This window comes from Abramis brama (assembly GCF_963993115.1).
Source record: "Abramis brama genome assembly, chromosome: 21".
Taxonomy (NCBI): domain Eukaryota; kingdom Metazoa; phylum Chordata; class Actinopteri; order Cypriniformes; family Leuciscidae; genus Abramis; species Abramis brama.
The window spans coordinates 23,122,857-23,143,171 of record NC_139983.1 but is presented as its reverse complement, the minus strand read 5'-3'; the positions used below and the strand labels follow the sequence as shown (position 1 = coordinate 23,143,171).

Below are 20,315 nucleotides of genomic sequence, written 5' to 3'. Positions count from 1 at the left end.
GGGGCATCATATTGATTTAGCTGTTGCCAACTGTTGAGTGGCTACAGGTTAATGTTCTCTGGTGGAGTGAATTTGTTTTTATGTCTGAGAATGAAGGATCATGCAAGTTCTATTTTTTCCAATGATCTTCCTCTTGCTTTATAGTGTGCACGGACAGTCATGTATGCAGATGATACAACATTATATTTACTTGCAACATCAATTGAGCAATTGTCTACTGCTTTGGATGAGGAATTACAATTAGTTGTAAAGTGGGTGTGGAATAATAAGTTGGCTCTAAATTTGACAAAAAAACAATTTGTTTGGATCAAATTCTAAATTTAAATTCAATCCATAGTTTAATATATAGTAAATTGTTGATTTTGATATTTGGAATAAATTTTTGGACCCCAGGAAGAGTAGGCACTACCTAGGTAGTGGCTAATGGAGATCCAAATAAACAAAATAAACTTATTGTTTAAATAAACAATAAAATAAAAGGATCATGCAAGGAAAAAAAAGTAGTGTGTGCACTTTTTCAATCTAACAATGAAAAAAAAACTCAACCAGAAATATTTTATAAAAATTATATATAAAAATGTTTTATTATTATAATGTATTATATTATTGTTTTTCCTTAAATAATTGGTTTACAATATGCAATAATAGCTGAAAAATGTATGTATGTAGGTTTAGTGTGCTGGTTGCAGCAATAAAGAAAAGTTGGCAGGATCTAGAAGCAGCAGCTACTTTTATTAGAAACAAACTCAAAGAAACAAAACACTCTGAACACGTGAACTTGAAGGACCGTGAACAGAACAACCAACCGAATATTGATGAGGACAGACAATGAACTGAAAGATGCACAGGCCTTAAATACAAGAGCAGACTAATTAACAAAATGAAATTCAGGTGCAACAGATAATCAAACAATGAGTAACTAAGGAAACAAACTGAAAATGTAACCTATCCAAAACCAAAACAAACACAGATAAACCATGACAATATAAAATTAATAATGTATCTATATTCAAAATTATAAATTAATAAATTATATCATATTTTATACATACGAATTGTATGATATAGGAGAATATGGAGCTCATACTCGAAAAGGAAAAAAAGAAAATGGTTAATAGTATTATATGGTTAAAAGTAAGGTGAACTTCTTATAACTTGTGAAACTCTATTAGATCTTTATAGCAGTATACCAGAATACTTAAATAAAATGTATATAATATAATATGTCTTAGTGAGATACAATTGAAATGCTTAGTTTTATTATAAAAGCTCTAGTTTTTATTGTGGGGGGCAAAACATAATGCACTGCAATACAATGATCATTAAGAGTTCATCTTGAAGTATTACTAACAATATAAAAGTTATTCTTATGTTAACTTCATAAAAATCTGTAAAGATTTCACAGGCAAAAATAAATAAATAAATAAAAAATGAACGTACCACGACGCAGGACGTTATTAGAATTATACTAAAATGCCTTTTACTGGCTAAAAAAAGACGACAGATGGCATGTAGTAGATTGTGTACAACAGGTTTTTAGCAAGATCTGATCATCTCAATAATTTTAGAGGCCTTAGAAATGTGTGTATCATTTATATACTTTATAGGATTAAAACCAAATGTTATGTTTATGCTGTGATTGTGCTAGGCAGGGTCATCCTCGTTGAGCCCTGACCAGTAAACATGCTGTAGGTATCAATCAATCAAAAGAGAAGAGACTGTTGTTCTAGATGTTTGATTAAGCTTTAGCAATCATTGCGTATGATGTGGAGACGAGTCAGATCTTGGAGCAGATGGTGTAATGCTGTTCAGTAGCTCTTCAGCAGAGAGGAGAGCTTGTGGTCTTCTGTGGTCTGAGCATGCTCATCCTTCTTTTTTTGGGGTGGGTGGGGCTGCTATTGATCCCTGGCTGTGCTGTGTGCCGTACCTCGTGCCAGTGCGTGTGATTAATGTGGACGTCATGGCGGCGGGACTGAATGAGGCTACGGAGCGCAGGCGGTCTGAGCCGCCAAAAGCTTCCTCCCTCACCATGTGTGCAGACGCCCCTCATTACCGAACACTTATCAAGCCTACATGAGAGATTAGGCAGGCCCAGTCACAGCCAGCACCAGACCCGTCCCATCCATTCCTCCCTTTCTTTCCCTCCTCGTCTTTTTCGCTCTCACACTCTCAACGCTATCGCCTTTTTCCTCTGCTTTCTCTACATACCTTCCACCACTCTCTCTGCCTCTCTTGCTCTCTCTCCCCCTCCTGATCTTTCCAGATGTTGCTCAGCAGCCCCATGAGAACCCCAGCGATGGGAGATGTATTAATACATCCTATTGATTAGATCAGGACCCCTGACAGTCATTTGCAGAGATACCATCTGGCTGCTGTTCCAATGCCTTCACCCAAACAGGACGTGACACCTTATTAATCTCCACCGCCACTCTATAGACGCTTCGCCTTTTGCGCACAGAAGCCTGACTCTGTCGGAGTGGCAAGCGGAGATGCTGGCGGACCTGAAGGGTGCAAGAAATTAAGGTTATTACACAAATTGAGCCATATGGTCCAAATATTTCAGAGCTGAAATTTACTAGGCAATAAAAATTGCTCCTGCCTTCCTAATGGTGTAAATTACAGTTTAACCATGGCTCTAATGATGTCCTTCTGCTGCCTGTAACCACTCTAACATGAAGGACATTGTTTAAAAAATGCACAGGAAAAAAATGAGGAGGGGGGGGGGTTTGGGTTGAAACTCTGGCAGCATGTTTACAATCTGTTAGTTTATCATTAAGAACACAGTGAAGAGTGCATAAACATGATGGTGGAGCGTTGGACCATGTCTTTGTGTAGACTCGTTTACACACTGTTGAAGTGGAGCAGAATGATCCGAGCAGAGCCCCGAGCAGCTCGTTTGGGCCCTTGTTGAACCCAAACTCATTTGCTGAAAGGACAAACAAAAGGGAACTCCCGATGGTCTGCGGTTTTTGATTATGGATTCCTCAGAGCTTTTGCAAGTTTTATTCTCATTTAAAGTTTCAGATCAGGCCGATGACATAATGTTCTGACCAATTTATGTCTATAACTTAAAGATTCAAAAATGTTAAGGTGTTAGAGTCATAGCCTGGTGGTTTTTACATGCTCTTTTTTATATATATAAATTAAGCTGTACATGGTGTTCATAAGTGAGAATGTAAGATTGAATCTGGTTCGTCATATCCTGGTCATGTTCCCCCCTTCGTTTCCTCTGCAAGAAATGTATGATTGTATAATATTAGTGCTGTCAATCGATTAAAAAAAATAACTACTTAATCACACTTTTTTTATATATATATAATTAATTGCAATTAATCTCAATTAAAAACATCAGGAGTTTTTAATTTTTTTATGTTGTAATAATTTCACAGTTACTCTCCAAATTAATGTAGAAACAATAAATAGAATACAATAAATATTTTAAAGGCTTTTTATGAATGAAGGCCAGTATCACTTTAAAAATTTTTTAAACGTTAATGATAGACTGATGATATGTATAATTGAAAGCTATCGATTTCAACATTTTATTAGGCTTTAAAATAAAAAACTTAATTTAAGTGAACTTAAAACAATCTTCACATAAACTCATTATAATAAATGTCATATTTACCTGTGTCCTACCTACCTGTCTAACTGGTAGGAAATAAACAGAAATTGAATAAAGTTATCAAACACTTTACAGTCTTAACTGCATAAATTATAAATTAAATATAGATGAATAATTATTAAAGCTACAATTGTCTCTGTTGCCTTTGTTCTTTGATTAACATTAATGTTAATCAAAGAACGTGTTTATTAGGCTGCTGTCACTTTAAGATCTGTCGCTGCTGTACATGACGTGGATCTGACATGCTGTCACGCGCATCTCATTTTCTCACAACTCTTTAAGTTCATTTAAGATGTTATTTAACTCATTCAAGACTGCTCTTATGAGAATACTCTACAAAACGTGTCTTTCTGTGCGTCGTGTATGTGTCACATAGACAGGACATTCACAGACAGCGCATTCTCTTTTGACTTGTCACGCTTGAATGGTTTAAAAGCATTTGCATGAATAAGAGCGTGATCATATTATGTAACGCTTGCCAAAGGATGAGAGATAAAAACAGATGCTGCGTTAATTGTAAAACGTTAAATTGAAAACATTTTGACAGCACATATATATATATATATATATATATATATATATATATATATATATATATATACAAGGAGTTGAAAATTAGTGTAGCCCTACCTAGTATTTCAAATTTAAAAAGTATTTTAAAAATATAGGTACTTAAAAAGGCCATAATATAGAGTACCGTAACAATATTCTGTAACAAAATTCTGCTTTTATATTGGCTAAAATTAGCTTTTGGTATGTAAAGTAAACACTCTGGGAGTGTCTTTTAAATCTAATTTCTGATGTAAAAATCAAAAGTTAGTGGCACTTGACTGTGTGTGCTTTCATTTTATTTTCTTAATAGGGCTTCCATCATTCACGGTTCTGATTGTCATGCATACTCAGCCACAATCAGAGGAGGTAAACGGTACTTTCCTCTGTTTCTGTATATGTGTGTTTGCATGCATGAAGGGTTTGCTTCATCAGACACCAGCCCAGTCTGAAGAACAGCTGAGTGATTCAAGAGCCCTCTGTCTGATTGAGGCTTGGGTTGAACAGAACTTTACATCTAAACCACAAATAATTAATAGTGTCAAGGCATCTCAGGAACTGGGTGCTGTTATTAGTACTACAGAGCGAAAGGGTAGATGTTTTAAAAGGATGCTCTAAAGTCTCTAGACCCTCTCAACAGTTAAGCTAAAGTGTGTGAAGGAATGGAGCAATTGTGATATTAAAGAGATAGTTCACCAAACATGAAAATTCTGTCATCATTTGCTCATGTCGATCTAAACCTGTAAAGGAAGGGGGGGTTATAATGGAAGTCAGGTTTAATGTTGCTTTGGACCCCACTGACTTTCAATGTATGGATAAAAACAATCTTAAAAATATCTCCTTTTGTGTTCCACAGAAGAAAGTAAGTGATGACAGAATTTTCATTTGAAGATTTGCACTATATTCTATGTGTGTGTATAAAAAAATAAACAGACCACGAGGGGTATTCAGAGATGAATGATAATGTTTTATAAGAAAATGCATCATTGCATCATTTTATCTGTCTAAAACTCTCTGACAGATTATGAGTGCAGGTTACTTAAAACATGCCCAAAGGCTCAACTTTGCCAAAAGCTCCATTTGATGCTTTTTGATGAGGCATTTCCCGGGTTCTGTAGCTGTTAGCATGATACTAATAAAATCTAGCTCAGGCTGAAGTCAGCAGTGGCAGGCCGGGACAGTATGTCTACTGTATGCAAATGAAGCAGTCCCACACCTTTGAAGGGTCAGGAATCTCCACTTTCATCTAATCAGCATAATTGTTGTGACAAATCCACATGGTTATTCTTAATTAAAATCATCCCCTGGCCCAAGCAGCCCCCAGCGCTGTCACAGGAAATAACACATATGTAAGCAGCTGATGAGACAAGGGAGACCTGTGCTCAGTTGAAAGAGGAAAAGAGGAAAGAAAAAGGGCTTTAAAAGGCTTCTTTCCCCTTTACAAATGACTGATTCCCTGAGCTAACACTAAATGTGCTTCTGACTCGGATACCTCTTTAATGTTTAAATAGCGAGGCCTCTTTCTGCCTCAATTACAAGAAGTCTGAATTCGGTGCTTTTGTCTTGAAGAAGAAGCCTGACTGCTTTGGCTTCCATAAAGAAGCCATGCATTACAGATTTAACAATGCAAAAAAAATAATTTTTTTCAATGTTAAAAACTGCCAATAACTAAATAACTGCCAAATATATTCAATGGCTCTTAATATAAAATGTTGTTTGTATTGTTTTTTATGTTTTTTATATATACAGTATATGTGTGTGTGTGTGTGTGTGTGCGCGTGTGTGCGCGCGTGTGTGTGTGCGTGCGTGTTTATAGTAGTTTAAACACCTGACACATTCTTTTTTTTAAATAAGAAATATAATTCTGTTATGCTGAGAATTTAATCATTTTATGAACGGTGGATCTGTGCATACCCAAAAGGCAGCATAACCAATTCTCTTAATCAAAACTTAAACACTTCCCATTTTAGGGATCTGTGCCATAAACATTTATTTGGAAATCTATAACAAAAATCAATTCTCTTAGTCGCTTTTTAATGGCTGCCTTGAGTATCCTGGATGAGCAAGCGCCTGCTTGTTAATGTCTTGGTGCCCATGTTTAGGAAAGTGTTTGATAGCATTGCCATCTAGGGGCAGGATATAAGTCTCTGTGCTGAAATAAAGTGAAATGAAACAGCTGTCTCTATTGACAATGTGCATATGTTTGCTGGTTTATAGTCCAAATGTTCTCAATTTTTCAAGCACGTAAAAAGGTAGCGTTTTAAATGCTTCAGTGCCTCCCAGCGATGTAATGGATTGTGGTGTACAATCTGCATAGGGATGTTACTGAGGGATGCTGTAGTTTTACTGTTGATGGTAAGAATTATGTGTTGTTTTTTTCTGGTCAAATAAAATTTTATTTTCAAGGAAAAAAAAAAAAACATTTACAATAATAGTAGGAGTAATACTAATAGTAATAGTTATTATTAAAAGTAATAATAATAATATAAAACGTCATTTCTATATTTATTAAATAATTTTTTTATGAATTATTTGTATCAATAATAATAGTAATATTGCTATGTGAATAACATATACTAACAATATATTTATGTATTTGTGTTGTAGGGTAACATTTTTCAGGCTCATGTGTTTGGGTTGGAGCCGTACACCACATATAATGTACGTTTAGAGGCAATTAATGGAGCAGGTCAGGTGTCTAGTCCTTGGACCACTGTTCAGACCCTTGAAGCCTCTCCAAGTGGCCTGGCTAACTTCAGCGTGGAGAAGAGAGAACACGGTCGAGCACTACTGCTACAGTGGGCTGAACCAACCTCTCCAAATGGAGTCATTAAAGTATGCTACCCACAATTATGGTAACATTGCAATATCACGCTCCAGAATCTGCCATCATTTAACATATTTTTATCCACAGATGTACAACATCTTCAATGAGGACAACTTGGAGTTCAGCGGCCTTGCTCGTCAGTTCCTGTTCCGCCGTCTGGAACCGTACACGGTGTACACGCTTGTTCTCGAAGCTTGCACTGAAACAGGTTGCACGAGGTCCGCACCTCAACGCGTAACCACCGAAGAGGCCGTCCCGTCTTCTCAAGCGGCTCCTACGGTACAGCAGGTCCAATCCCACAGCGTGGAGCTCCGTTGGTCTCCACCTGCCCAGCCCAATGGCAGGATCTTGCAGTACCAGGTTCTGGCTGTAAGTGTGGAGGATGGCAGGGTACGGAGTGATGAAGATGACTCGTTGAGAGCCAAGATTGTTTTTATCCAGAACGACACCCAGGCTAACAGCTTCTCATATAATATGTCTGGCCTTCTGCCCTGGAGCAGGTACAAGTTTCGTGTGCGCGTTTCCAATGCGGCAGGATATACTGATAGCCCCTGGCTCACGGTTCACACCAAACAAGCTCCTCCTAGAGGATTGGCTCCTCCGGTTGTCCGTCATATAGAGGGCAAGCCTAATGAAGTCTTTGTAGCTTGGGCACCTCCTTTGGAGCCCAATGGTGTTCTTCTGACGTACAGGATTCAGAGGGACAACGTTGGTTTCCATTTCAGCTTCGACTCGAGCGTGTTCAACTACACTGATGTGGATTTAACCGCATACACTCTCTACAGTTACGCAGTCATTGCCTGCACTGTGGCTGGGTGTGTTACCAGTGAGCCAAAGCAGATCAGGACGTTAGAAGCCGCCCCTGCTAACGTGGAGCCACCTATGGTGTCTGATGTCACTTCCTATTCATTCAATGTGTCGTGGACTGTTTCATCCATCCAGAATGGTGAGATTGTGATGTATATTCTCAAAATGAACAATGAGGAGATCTACCGTGGGAAACGGTCAAGTGTGCTGGTTTTGGATCTACAGCCCCACATTTCCTACAGCCTTGTCTTGACGGCCTGCACTAATGGGGGCTGCACTGCAAGTTCACCCATTCCAGTCCAGACCAGAGAAGCACCGCCCTCAGGGATGCCCACTCCTACTCTTAAAGTCACAGGCCCTGAATCAGTTGAAGTCACATGGAGAGAGCCTGTCCAGCCAAATGGAGTGATCATAGGGTATGAGCTCCGTCGAAATGGGAGCCTTATATATACTGGCATGGACACCCGTTACCACGACTTCACCTTACTCCCCAGTGTCGAGTACAGCTACATCATCACTGCCAATAACAGTCAGGGTGCTGCTACCAGTCTGCCGGCGGTAGCCAGGACACAGCCTTCAGCGCCCTCTGGTGTGGCTCCCCCCAGACTGCAGGCCCTAGGGCCATTCAGCATTATGGTGCAGTGGGAACCCCCTGCACGACCTAATGGGGTCATCATCACCTACTCACTTTACAAACGGGACCCTGCTGAGCCCAACGTGAAACGCTTCATTTTCGCTTCGCACCACAGTGCGTTTCAGAGTCAAAGTTTCTCCCTCACTGCACTAAAGCCGTACTACAGGTAACAATACAGGCATGCAAGTCTAACACGGTTTAGTCAAGGTCAGGGAATTTTGATTTGTAAGGTAAATACTTACAGTTGACCAAAAAAAAAACAAAAAAAAAACGAATTGCTACTTATAAAGCGCATGTGTGTATATCTGCTTTATAATCTGCTTCATAAGTAGCTACTTTTTATATTTGAGGTTTACTGTGAATATTTGCCTTACAACATAAATATATTACCCAGGCCCAAAAGTATCTGTTCATTAATGAATAGCATTTATAATTATTATGTAAAAAACAAAACAGTTTAGTTGACTTTGTTCTTGATACTTTGTTCTTGATTGCGACTAGTATAACCACCATTATTTCGACTTTGAGTTACTTCACGATTGCCTCCGGTTGGAGAGAAATCCCTGCTGTTGTAGCCAGTATTGCAACCACAAAATAAAACACAATTTTTTCTTTAAAATTAGCCATTTGCTTGGTTTTCGGGGCTAAATATGGATGGATCAATATAATACTTAAAGCATCTTTAAATAAAATTGTATGTTGTTGTTTTTAACTATGTCCAGCTGAACATCTTAATATACATTTAACTGGTCAAACTTTTACAGTTGCTGCATTCGAGACAGACACACTGATAAAACAAATGAGAGAAGGAGGAAAAGGAGAGAGAGAATCTTGGTGGGGGAGGGAATCAACCTTGAGCCTTTTCTAATGTTTCCATCCTTGGCATAGACAAAGACGGTCAGAAGGAGGAGGCACTCAAATGAGGGATGACTAAAGTCTGGAGCTGTATACGTATGTTGAAGTGAAAATCCAGATAAGTGGGGTGATGATAATGGTTCATCAACATTATCAACTCGCCACTCATTGCCTCTTTCAGATGACCGTCCCTTTATTCTCCTGCTCTCCTCTCTTCTCTCCCTTTTGTCCTTCAGTCCATCGCTGATGACCTTCTGAAGGAGAAAACTGTTCTTTGTCTACACTATTGATAAATAACGGCACTTTTTTACCAGGATAAGCACAAAAATTCTATATATCTATATTCCTAAATATTCAAAATCATTTAAAAAAATTTAAAGTAAAAAAAAAAAGATTATAATCATAAAAAATATTTGGCTTCTTTAACTGAAGTAAACAGCATTGTTGTACATTACACACTGATATTTTACAACCGTGTTTATTATTTTTATGTTTGTTTTTATTTTATGTATTATTATTTATTTTCATATATAATCTATTTATTAACAATATTATTGGTTGTTTAATATTTATTTTTTTATAATTATGTGTTATTATTTATTTTTATTTTTTAAATATTGTTTATTTATTTAATTCTTATTTGTATTATTTGTTGCTGTATTTTTTGCAGGTACGAGGTAAGAGTGGAGGCCTGCACCCTGTTAGGCTGCGCTGCTAGTGACTGGTCTTCAATACAGACGCTTGAATCGCCCCCTACTGGCCAACCTGCCCCCCTTCTGGAGCTGCAAACTAACCCTAAGGGCATACAGACAGTCTTTTTGCTGTCCTGGTCTCCTCCAGCTGAGCCGAATGGGAAATTACTGCACTACGAGCTCTACCGGAAACATGTGTTAGACACTGAAAGCCGATCTGCAACTACACTGGTGTACCGCAACTCATCAACCTCCTGTCATGATGACAAACTCCTGCCCTACACAGCCTACCAATACCAGGTCACACGGCTGTTTCTCATTTCACTCAATCGTATTTTACACTACAAATTGCTTAGGTGACCATCATCAATTGATTTGAACTTTTTCAACTTTTTATATAATTTATACCTTTAGAACTTTTTCAACTTTTATATAATTTACTATATTGCACAAAGAATGAACAGACTTGAACAGATGAACAGATTTTTTAGTGGTGCTTGTCTGCTGAAGTGTTGTGGATAGTTGACAGAGGGTTGCTGTTTATTTGCTAAAGTGTTTCTAGTCGTTTCTAAAGTCGTTTCGAGGTCATTGCTTAGTGTAAGCCTGTGTTATTTTAGTAATATTTAAATCATTTTATAGTGTTTATTAATATTTTATTTTTATATTTTCTGTTTTTATTTTACACTTAGTTTTAGTAGTACTGCTTTTGATATTTTTAATAGTTTTTAGCTAAAATTTTAATAGAAGATTTTGTAGTTTTTCATTGAATATTTATATTTTATCTTATTTTATTTTTTAATGAAAATAATTTTTAATAGTTTTCGTTTTAGTAAACAACAACACTGCTATAAGTCTTTTTCTAATGCATGATGTTTCATGAATATAAAATTATCCCTTTGGGATACTTAATACTTTATTATTATAGTACATAACATTCTAGTCTAAACATGATGGTCCTCAAGGAATATTTAATTAGCAGCATGATTATTTGTTGCTGTTGTGTTTAGTGTTTTGCTCATCTATACTCTTTCATTCACATAGACAGGCGTTTAATCTAACTCACTATATTCATCACACCACCGTCCTCTTACGAGACCTTTCTTAATTGACAGCCTAGCCTTTGGAGCAAAATAACATTAGCATTTGACTGTCAGGCTTGAGAGGCGTGGGCTGATCAGGACTAAATTGATAGAGTTTGCCTGATTGTTCCATCTTATTTATGAGCGGTAATTTATGACAGCTGGCGGGCGGAGCTGAGTGATGACGGACAAGCGACAGGGCCATTAATCTGAGCCTGGCTGAATGCTGACGATTACGATCGAAGCCATTGAATTAGCTGTTAGGCCTCCAACATGTACACGTATTGGAAAGACCTTTTAATAACTATTGGCTTTCCCTGGGGAAGCTGCTAACTATACTGAATGTGTCATGCATGTCTATGTCTGCTTATTTAACGGTATCAAATTCTGTTCGTCGACCATTTGAAGTTTCAGGGAGTCGGGACTACCACCACTACCATATTTATGTTTTTGTCCTAATGTCACGGAGTCGTCTCCCTTTTTGTTGCGTTTCGTTTTACTTGTTCTCACACAAGGGCATGTGTCCCTGTGAAATCAAACCCATCCCATGTTAAGAGGCTACATATTTTATTGACACTTTTATGTAAAATCTTAATTAGCCTAGTGCTCATAACAGAAAAGGGAACTTTTGGCCCTGTGTCCATAACTGGGGGCGTGGCCACGGCCAATGAGGATCTGTCTCCGGGCAGATTCGGCCCTAGTGGTGTACACCCACATCCATTAGACCGCGCTCATGAAATAGTTTTATTTTCCCGCGTTAATTACAGCTCTGTATGCAAGTGCTTCGGTGGCAATAAAACGTCTGCGCCGCATACAAGGGCATGAAGATGTCCTGCCTGACTCCACTTTAAAACGTAGCACTCATATCTCTTTTCACAAAATTCCTATCCGGGAATCGGAAAGATTTATCAGTGGGAAATTAAGGTTATCGCACTTCTTTGTCCCGTGTCATTCATAACGCCGCTTTTGGCCACACGCACACGAAAGTGTCACTCTTTCTTCCTCACTGTCTTCCTGCCAACGTGACCTTTTCTCTCTTTGGGTGACAAGAGGCTGTTTCCGTGACTGCCCTCCTTCTCTTCTGTCACCCCACAAGACCTCCGTCACCCACTTGTGCTCCAACACGTCTAGTCGTCAGTTTGGCAGTGGAACGGCTTCGGATGGGAATGTGAAATCAGCCGGTGCCTCGTGCAGTCTGTGCGTATTGCCACTTAGATCTATCATCTGGATTGATCACGGTGTAATTGCCTATTATTGAGGCTAATTTAACCCTATCCACAGGAACATCCATCTGCCGCCTCTATTATAACTGACAATCTACAAATTACTTACCCATGCAAATAGTGACCCCAGCTGACCTTTTCCTACTCTTCCTGTGTAATTATACAAACAGCTCGTCTAGTAAATAAGATTACTTCACCTTTCCATGTGTTCATTTACTCCTTGATGAAGGTGAAATTTAATTTTCATGTAGATTCAGGCCGGAGTGATTCTGTAATGGATGCTGATGTTTTGGCTATTAACGACTGCAGGGCTTAGAGAGTACAGGACTACTGACTCCTCAAAGTAGTTGAATGGGTAGTTTCCTTTTGCAAAAGGCGCCAGGTGGGTCCATCAGGTGAAGGTGACTCCTCTTCAAGAGTAGGATGGTGCCGAGTCTCCATTCTGTCTGCAGGGCCAGTTCAGAGCCGGTGTCTGTATCAGATCCGGTCTTATATCAGCCCTGTAGGTGTTAGAGAGACCACAGGCATCTCAGTACCTGTAGCTTTGCATAATAAAGTTCCTTCCTTTTCTCATGCACATCTATACCAGTCGGTCTCAACTGGTGGGTTACGACCCAAAAAATGGTAGTAGGTTTGTTCTGTTCTGCAAACAGCAGAGGAAAAACAATGCTACATGTTGGCGCTGTGGTCTAGCAGGTAGTAAAAAAGAGAGAAATTTATATATAACATAAATTTATATAACATTTAAGGGCCATAACACACCAAACCGAGGGTCGTCTGTCGACCAGCGTCGGTCCGTCAGTGAGCATCTGTCGGGAATGAAGAAAGTAATCGGCATGATTGATTTTAAAAATGGTTACCAAGTGCTGCTTTGTTTATCTGCAGTCCTAGTTTTAAAAGTCAAGTAAAATCAAAAGTACATTATGGGTATTGAAGTTTTTGGCAAACTGGAGCTTCACAACCGGTGCGTCTGAAATCGCGTACTGCCTGAGTAGGTACTACATTTGAATTTGAACTTACTTTGCAACCGTTAAAAAAGTATGTTCTATATAGTATGAATGTGTGTAGTATGAATATAATCGGGACGTACTACATCCGCCATGTTGTCATTATCACATGACCTACCAGCATCAGTTTCGTCACATCACCTTCATTCATAAATCCTCTCCTGTGGCCTCATGGGATAGTAAAGTGTCCATTGAATGCACACTTCAGAATCTTGCCGGAAGTAGTAGGTCATCCGGGTACTTTTTGCCTACTGTTTTTCAAATGCTATGTATTCGGACATACTACTCTGTTGGCGTACTGTTTTTCGCATACTGTATAGTAGGGAAGAATGTGATTTCGGACACAGCAAACCTTTTTTTCCTCGTCATGTAGCACCGATTGTATTTTTTTCCGTTTCTACTCCATAGACAGACGAGTCCTATTAAAAGCCCATCTTGTCAACGACGAATTGCCCCTTTAATGTCAATTAAAATAAGACATTTTTTATATATATATTTTGTGCATATTCTGAACCATGAAGCATTTTGAACTGGTTTTTATGTGTGTACTATAAAATATAATAATTATTACTATTATTATTATTATTTGATTTTATAATAATGATTTTGTTTTGATATTATTATTATTAAGAAGAATTTACATATATATATATATATATATATATATATATATATATCATTTTAATGAATGCTGTTCAGCATAAATACCTGATTTCATGTGTTGTGTTATTTAACTTTGGCCATCTAGGTGTGGGCTGTAAACTCAGCAGGTCGCGCTGGAAGCCCCTGGGCTCAAGGTCACACAGGTCCAGCTCCTCCAGAGGGGATGAGCCCGCTTAAGTTCCTGCACATCCACGCCACCTCAGCTGTGGTGGACATCAGCCCACCCAACAAGCCAAACGGCATTGTCAGCCTCTACAGAGTCTTCACACAAAACAAGAACTCGTACCAGCTGGTACATAATATACAGTATACATATTCTTATACATATATAAACAACTAAGAATGTATATTAATAGAGTTTTAACTCTTTCATATCTGTGTGTGTAGCTGTCTGAGGGGACTTCCCAACAGCAGACTCTCCATGGTCTTAGGCCTTTTACGGTGTATTCTGTCGGCGTGGAAGCCTGCACCTGTTTCCTGTGCTGCAGCCGAGGCCCCTTGAGTGAGCTCCGCACCCAGGCCTCTGCCCCGGCCCAGCAGTCCCCTCCACATACAGTCGCCCTCACCTCCCGCTCAGCTCGGGTAGCGTGGGACATGCCTCTTCAGCCTAATGGCATTATTGAGAGGTGCAGATCTCACAGAATTTTGTTTTATTTGCATGATAATATAATCACTAATTCTGAATCGGTGGTAAAAGTCAATATTAATAGTTAAAGCTGAGGTATGTGATTTCTACCATGTTAAAATATTTTGTCAAGTATTCAAAACATGAAAACGTTGTTTTCTTTGTTCGAGCAGTTTGACATAGTAACACAACAACCAATGATGGCATGAGTTTGAGGTGGGACTATATCGTTTTTATGTCCCATGGCAGAACGAGGAAGTGTTTACAAAGCTAATTACTCTTGCAATTCCATGTGATGCCACTAACAGCATAGAAATTTCCCACTTCACTGTGAAGACAATTTCGGTCATCACAACATCTGAATGACATAGTTGTGGCTGATATTTGTTTCTTATGAGGCAATTTTACAAAATAGTAATATTGTGAACTAGTATTGAAATTTAAAATAATAGTTATCTATTTTTATGTATTTTAAAATGTAATTCATTCCTCTCATGGCAAAGCTGAATCAGCAGGCATTACTCCAGTCTTCCTAATCTTTCAGAAAACATTCTAATATTCTGATTTACTGCTTAAGAAACATTTATTACTATCATTGTAGAAAACAGTTGTGCTATATTTCTCTGGAAACTTTTTTCAGGTTTCCTTGATATTCAAAAGAACTGCATTTATTTAAAGTACTGTAGTAATCTTTTGTAACATTATAAATGTCTTTACTGTCACTTTTGATGAATTGAATCTGTCCTTGCTGAATAAAACTATTAATTTCTTAAAAAACTTTCAAATGGAAGTGTATTAAGGTAGTACTAAAGCATAAATATTTGTCCCCCATTCACTCCCATCTCTGTAGCTGCGAGCTCCACATGCGATCATCCTGTCCTCAGCCTCTGCAGCCGGTACCTGTACCTTGTGCCATTGGCCCGGTGGAAATCAAGTTCTTTGGGATGGGGCAAAGCTTCAACATCACTGGCTTACTGCCCTATGCCACCTATGAGCTGTGTGTGGTGTCTTACAATAACATGGGCAGCACTGTGTCTGACTGGGTCTCCATCACCACACTCAAAGAACGTAAGGACTCGCTCCTGTTCGGGACGAAGTAATGTATGGCTCTGATTACTTGTTGCTAACGGAAATTATACATGCACTCCCAGTCATACCTTTTACCATCTGAAATTCTTGAAAAATTATTTCTACACTTTATGGCATATTAATCAAACCCCTTTCTGGTTTCTTTGTAGCTCCTCAGTACAAGGAGCCGTTTGTGGTGCAGAGTAACCTTACCAATGTGTTTTTGGACTGGAGTGGCTCTTTCTCTCTGAACGGGCCTCTGGCAGAGTACAGTCTAACCGAGAACAACCTGCGCATCTACAGCGGCTTCCACAGCTCACTGCACATCCCACGCACTTCTGATAAAAGTATGACAATTATGGTTCTACTATGACCTCGGGCTGGGTCTGATTTGGCCCATAGGCGAGCCAGACTTTTTTCTGTCTTGCTAGTGTCCCCTCTCTCATCATCTCTCCTGTCTCTTTTCACTTTAGCCTTTGCATTTCAAGTTACCTGCACCACTGACAGCGGCAGCGCCAGCTCTCCTGTCATTAAATACAATACGGCCACTGGTATAGGTATGTTTACTCAGGCCTGGCAGGTGAAAGTGATTGGAAAAAGCGAGCAATGTCTCCATTCTGTCTGAGCCGAGCTGTTCCTGTGCCAGTATCAGTGTTGCAAACTCATAGTGCTCATTTAAGCTCCGTTCACTATATTGGTTTTGTCATGTAAATAAATGGTAAAAAGTAACACTGGATGCAACTAAAAACACCCTCGCTGCAGACACATTTTTTTATGTGGTGAAACGCTCCTGGCATTAAGTTACCAAAATGAAAATATGAGGAACATACTGTATTTACTGTAAATATGGGTGTGGTTTCACATCATTTGCAGCAAATATGCAATGTATAATTAGACAATTATTTATATAATTATAATATATTTTAATGACAATGCAAAAGGTTGCAAGGTAATACGAAAGTACTGGCAGTCATTATGTTAATCTATATCTCAATTTACTTAATAATAAAATTAAACACTAAAACAAGTGTGTACATTTTTTTATTATAATGAATCAAATAATTTCCTCTTTTATTCGGTATTATTGAGAGTAAGCTGTGGAATAGCTGCTAAACTCTTCCCATTTAAGACTAAATATTTGTATTATTATTTTTTTTTTATTCTTTCTCTGTTTTTACTAATCTAAGCATCTCACTTGTTGCCCACAGATGCAGTGGAGTCCAGTTCTGGAGGTAAAACAGGTTTGTATGGGGCTGAATACAAGATCTATAACGAGTTATGGTTCATCATTCTTATGGCGTTCCTGGGTCTGCTGCTGCTGGCTCTGATAATGGGTCTGGTGCTGAGAAGAGCCCTGAGCAAGCCTCCCTTCATCAGAGAGAGACCTCCAATAGTGCCCCTGCAGAGGAGAAGCACCAAGTATCCGCCGAATGACTCCTATTTGGTGAGAGACTGAAAAAAAGCTAATTTTTTCTTAATGGTAACATTCTACAAATTGTAATAATTGCATTAAGGTGTATGTTAAATTATAGAAGTGGAACACAAAAGTTACAGATTATTTTTCAGATGTTTACACTCACAGCTGCAACATGCATTTCCTTCAGATGTCCAGAAGAGGGAGTGCTAACTCTTCTCTTCCCACTGCTACTGTATGGTGATAGAGACAATGCCAGAGGCAATGTCATAGTCATGGAGCTATAACTATGTTTAGATTAGCATACTGCTCTTACTATTTATACACTACTGTTCACAAGATTAGGGTCAATACGATTTTTTTAAAGAAATTAATACTTTTATTCAGCAAGGACGTATTAAAAGTGACAGTAAAGACATTTATACTGTTACAAAAGATATCTATTTGAATGAATGCTGTTCTTTTGAAGAATCCTGGAAAAATGCGTCACGTTTTCCACAAAAAAATGTTTTCAATATTGTATCTATATTCTTAATAAGATTTTTATTTATTTTATTTATTTATTTTTCTTAAATGAGCTGCAAATCAGATAATAGAATGATTTCTGAAGGATCATTTGACACTGAAGACTGAAGTAATAATGCTGAAAATTCAGCTTTACAATCACAGAAATACATTACATTTTCAAATATATTAACAGAGAAAACATTTATTTTACATTGTAATAATATTTCACATTATTGCTGTTTTTACTGTATTTTAAACAAATAAATTCAGCTATGAGGAGCTTAACTTCTTTCAAACACATTTAAAAATCTTACCGACCCGAAATTTTGAACAGTAGTGTATATGAATGAATGAGGCATTATATAGCGCTTTCATATGTACTACTGTACACCCAAGGCGCTTTACAATCATGTCGGGGTCTCTCCTCAACCACCACCAGTGTGCAGCATCCACAGTACAACGGCGCCAGTGCACTCGCCACACACCAGCTAGAGAGGAGAGAGAGTGATAGAGCCAGTTCAGTGGATGGGGATTATTAGGAGGCCATGATTGGCAAGGGCAATTGGAGGGAATGTGGCCAGGACATCGGAGGTTGCACCCCTACTCTTTACGAGAAGTGCCATGAGATTTTTAATGACCACAGAAAGTCAGGACCTCGGTTTAACATCTCATCTGAAGGACGGTGCTCTTTGACAGTATATACTGGGGTGTTAGGACCCACACAGACCACAGAGTGAGCACCCCCTGCTGGCCTCACTAACACCTTTTCCAGCAGCAACCTGGTTTTCTCAGGAGGTCTCCCATCCAGGTACTAACCAGGCTCAGCCCTGCTTAGCTTCAGTGGGCAACCAGTCTTGGGCTACAGGGTGACATGGCTGCTAGCATATTGTATACATACTGCATTAAATATCCTTATTTTCTTTATAAAATATCCAGAGAACAACCATATGCACAGTGTATGCTGGGTATTCCCACAATGCAATGCATTTGACTTGACCATGCATTCTTGCTTGACTCATTATTTGACTGCTTGAATTTTAAGACAGATATATAACTGTTTTACACAAACATTGAGTTGACATGCAAAATTCCCCCATATTTATACCTGGAAGCTGAATTAAGCATACAATCTTATGAGGTCATGTGACAAATATCATGTTTGTCGTTACGTGAATTCTGTTTCACATACTATTTAAAAAAACAGTAGGCAGTATAGAGTGCATACTGAGCAATATTCAATAAGCAGCCAGCTAGTGTTCAATATCAGAACATGAAAACTTCCTCAATGACTCGTGGGAAAGAGCAGAGCATGTGAACTAAACATACTGTATACTCCTATATACACTCCCATCCTTTAAACTGTGGCCTTTCTCTTTGAATCTGCTGTCTGTTTTTGATCTGCTCCAGAGCCCTTCCTCTGAACTCTGCTCTAATCATGCTTCTACTGCTCTGCTTCAGCCCGATGCACCGATGGTAAGCGCACTCCTCTCTCTCTCCTCTTCCCAGTTTGACAATATACCGGACTCCACCTGCAGTATAACACTAAAGCGCTTTGCCATGCACACTGAGGTACAAGCTCTCTGAGATGTATTCAGGAATAGATTATCACCATGGCCTGCTGCATTGGCATGTTTTGCCCTTTTCTTCATTAGTGGTACTTGCTAAGGAAACTCACTATTACTCTTTCTTATACTAATTACAAATACCGAAGTATTTATACTACAGACATGAATGTCTTTTGTGGCATTTGCAGTTTTGCATGAACAAGCACTCATGTCCTTTTTTGTATATATAAAAAAACAGTAAAAATCTAGTCTCTTTTCATGTGTGATTCTATTTCATTCAATTTCCGTTATGTTTTGGACTTTGTTTTGCAGTTGACTGGCATTGCATGCAGAATGTGTATAGTTGGGCTGTTATGAACCTCTTGTTTGCTCATCTTTTCCTAAGTGACTCGCTGCTGCACGTGTTTGAGAGACTGAATGTGCAGTGATGTGGGTGTTTGTGCTTCATATTGATATATCAGGGTTTGACTGACACCAAGATCGGAGGCACCAGCAACCTCAGCTATCAGGCCAGCATGTCTGTGCTGCGCGTTCCCAGCCAGAGCCAGCTGAGCCATGCCTATTCCCAGAATTCCTTGCATCGGAGTGTTAGTCAGCTGATCGACACTCAAGATAAGAAATCATGGGACGCTGACCTGCACGGCACTGACAGCGGAATGGTGAGATAGTGTCTCATAATAATAATAATAATTATATTATTACTCGTAAGGCATGACATGGAAAGATTTTGTATCACCTTTGCAAGAAAAAAACATTTAAAAAAAAAAGTCAATGCTAATGGGTTGACGGTACACTACCCTGCTTACTTTACAAATAAATACATTTATATGATATTATAAATTAGTGATATGATAAATATGCACACAACCGTTCAAAGGTTTTCTTTTTAAAGGGATAGTACACCCAAAAATGAAGATTAGCCCATGATTTATTCACCCTCAAGTCATCCTAGGTGTATCTGACATTCTTCTTTCAGACGAATACAATCAGTGTTATATTAAAAAATGTCCTGGCTCTTCCAAGCTTTATAATGGCAGTGAATGGCTGTCCATAAAAGTGCATCTAACTGTCGTACGCGCGTTCACGAGACACTGTTCGTCATACGCTGGAACACCAGTCTCACGTGAACGCGCGTACGACAGTTAGCGGAAGTTAGAGATTACAGTTTGTAAAGT

The 20,315-nt window shown here is 38.7% G+C and overlaps 1 protein-coding gene across 1 annotated transcript in view; it reads left to right on the top strand.

Moving 5' to 3' along the window:
• Nucleotides 1-20,315, top strand: part of ush2a (Usher syndrome 2A (autosomal recessive, mild)) — a 208,666-nt gene that overhangs the window by 186,258 nt on the left and 2,093 nt on the right. The window contains exons 62-72 of the mRNA XM_084096104.1: nucleotides 6,782-7,009; nucleotides 7,089-8,608; nucleotides 9,968-10,289; nucleotides 14,047-14,253; nucleotides 14,349-14,587; nucleotides 15,437-15,654; nucleotides 15,825-16,001; nucleotides 16,128-16,211; nucleotides 16,863-17,098; nucleotides 18,983-19,048; nucleotides 19,602-19,799. Coding sequence (XP_083952230.1) covers nucleotides 6,782-7,009; nucleotides 7,089-8,608; nucleotides 9,968-10,289; nucleotides 14,047-14,253; nucleotides 14,349-14,587; nucleotides 15,437-15,654; nucleotides 15,825-16,001; nucleotides 16,128-16,211; nucleotides 16,863-17,098; nucleotides 18,983-19,048; nucleotides 19,602-19,799 — 3,495 coding nt within the window. The remainder of the gene's footprint in view (nucleotides 1-6,781; nucleotides 7,010-7,088; nucleotides 8,609-9,967; nucleotides 10,290-14,046; nucleotides 14,254-14,348; nucleotides 14,588-15,436; nucleotides 15,655-15,824; nucleotides 16,002-16,127; nucleotides 16,212-16,862; nucleotides 17,099-18,982; nucleotides 19,049-19,601; nucleotides 19,800-20,315) is intronic.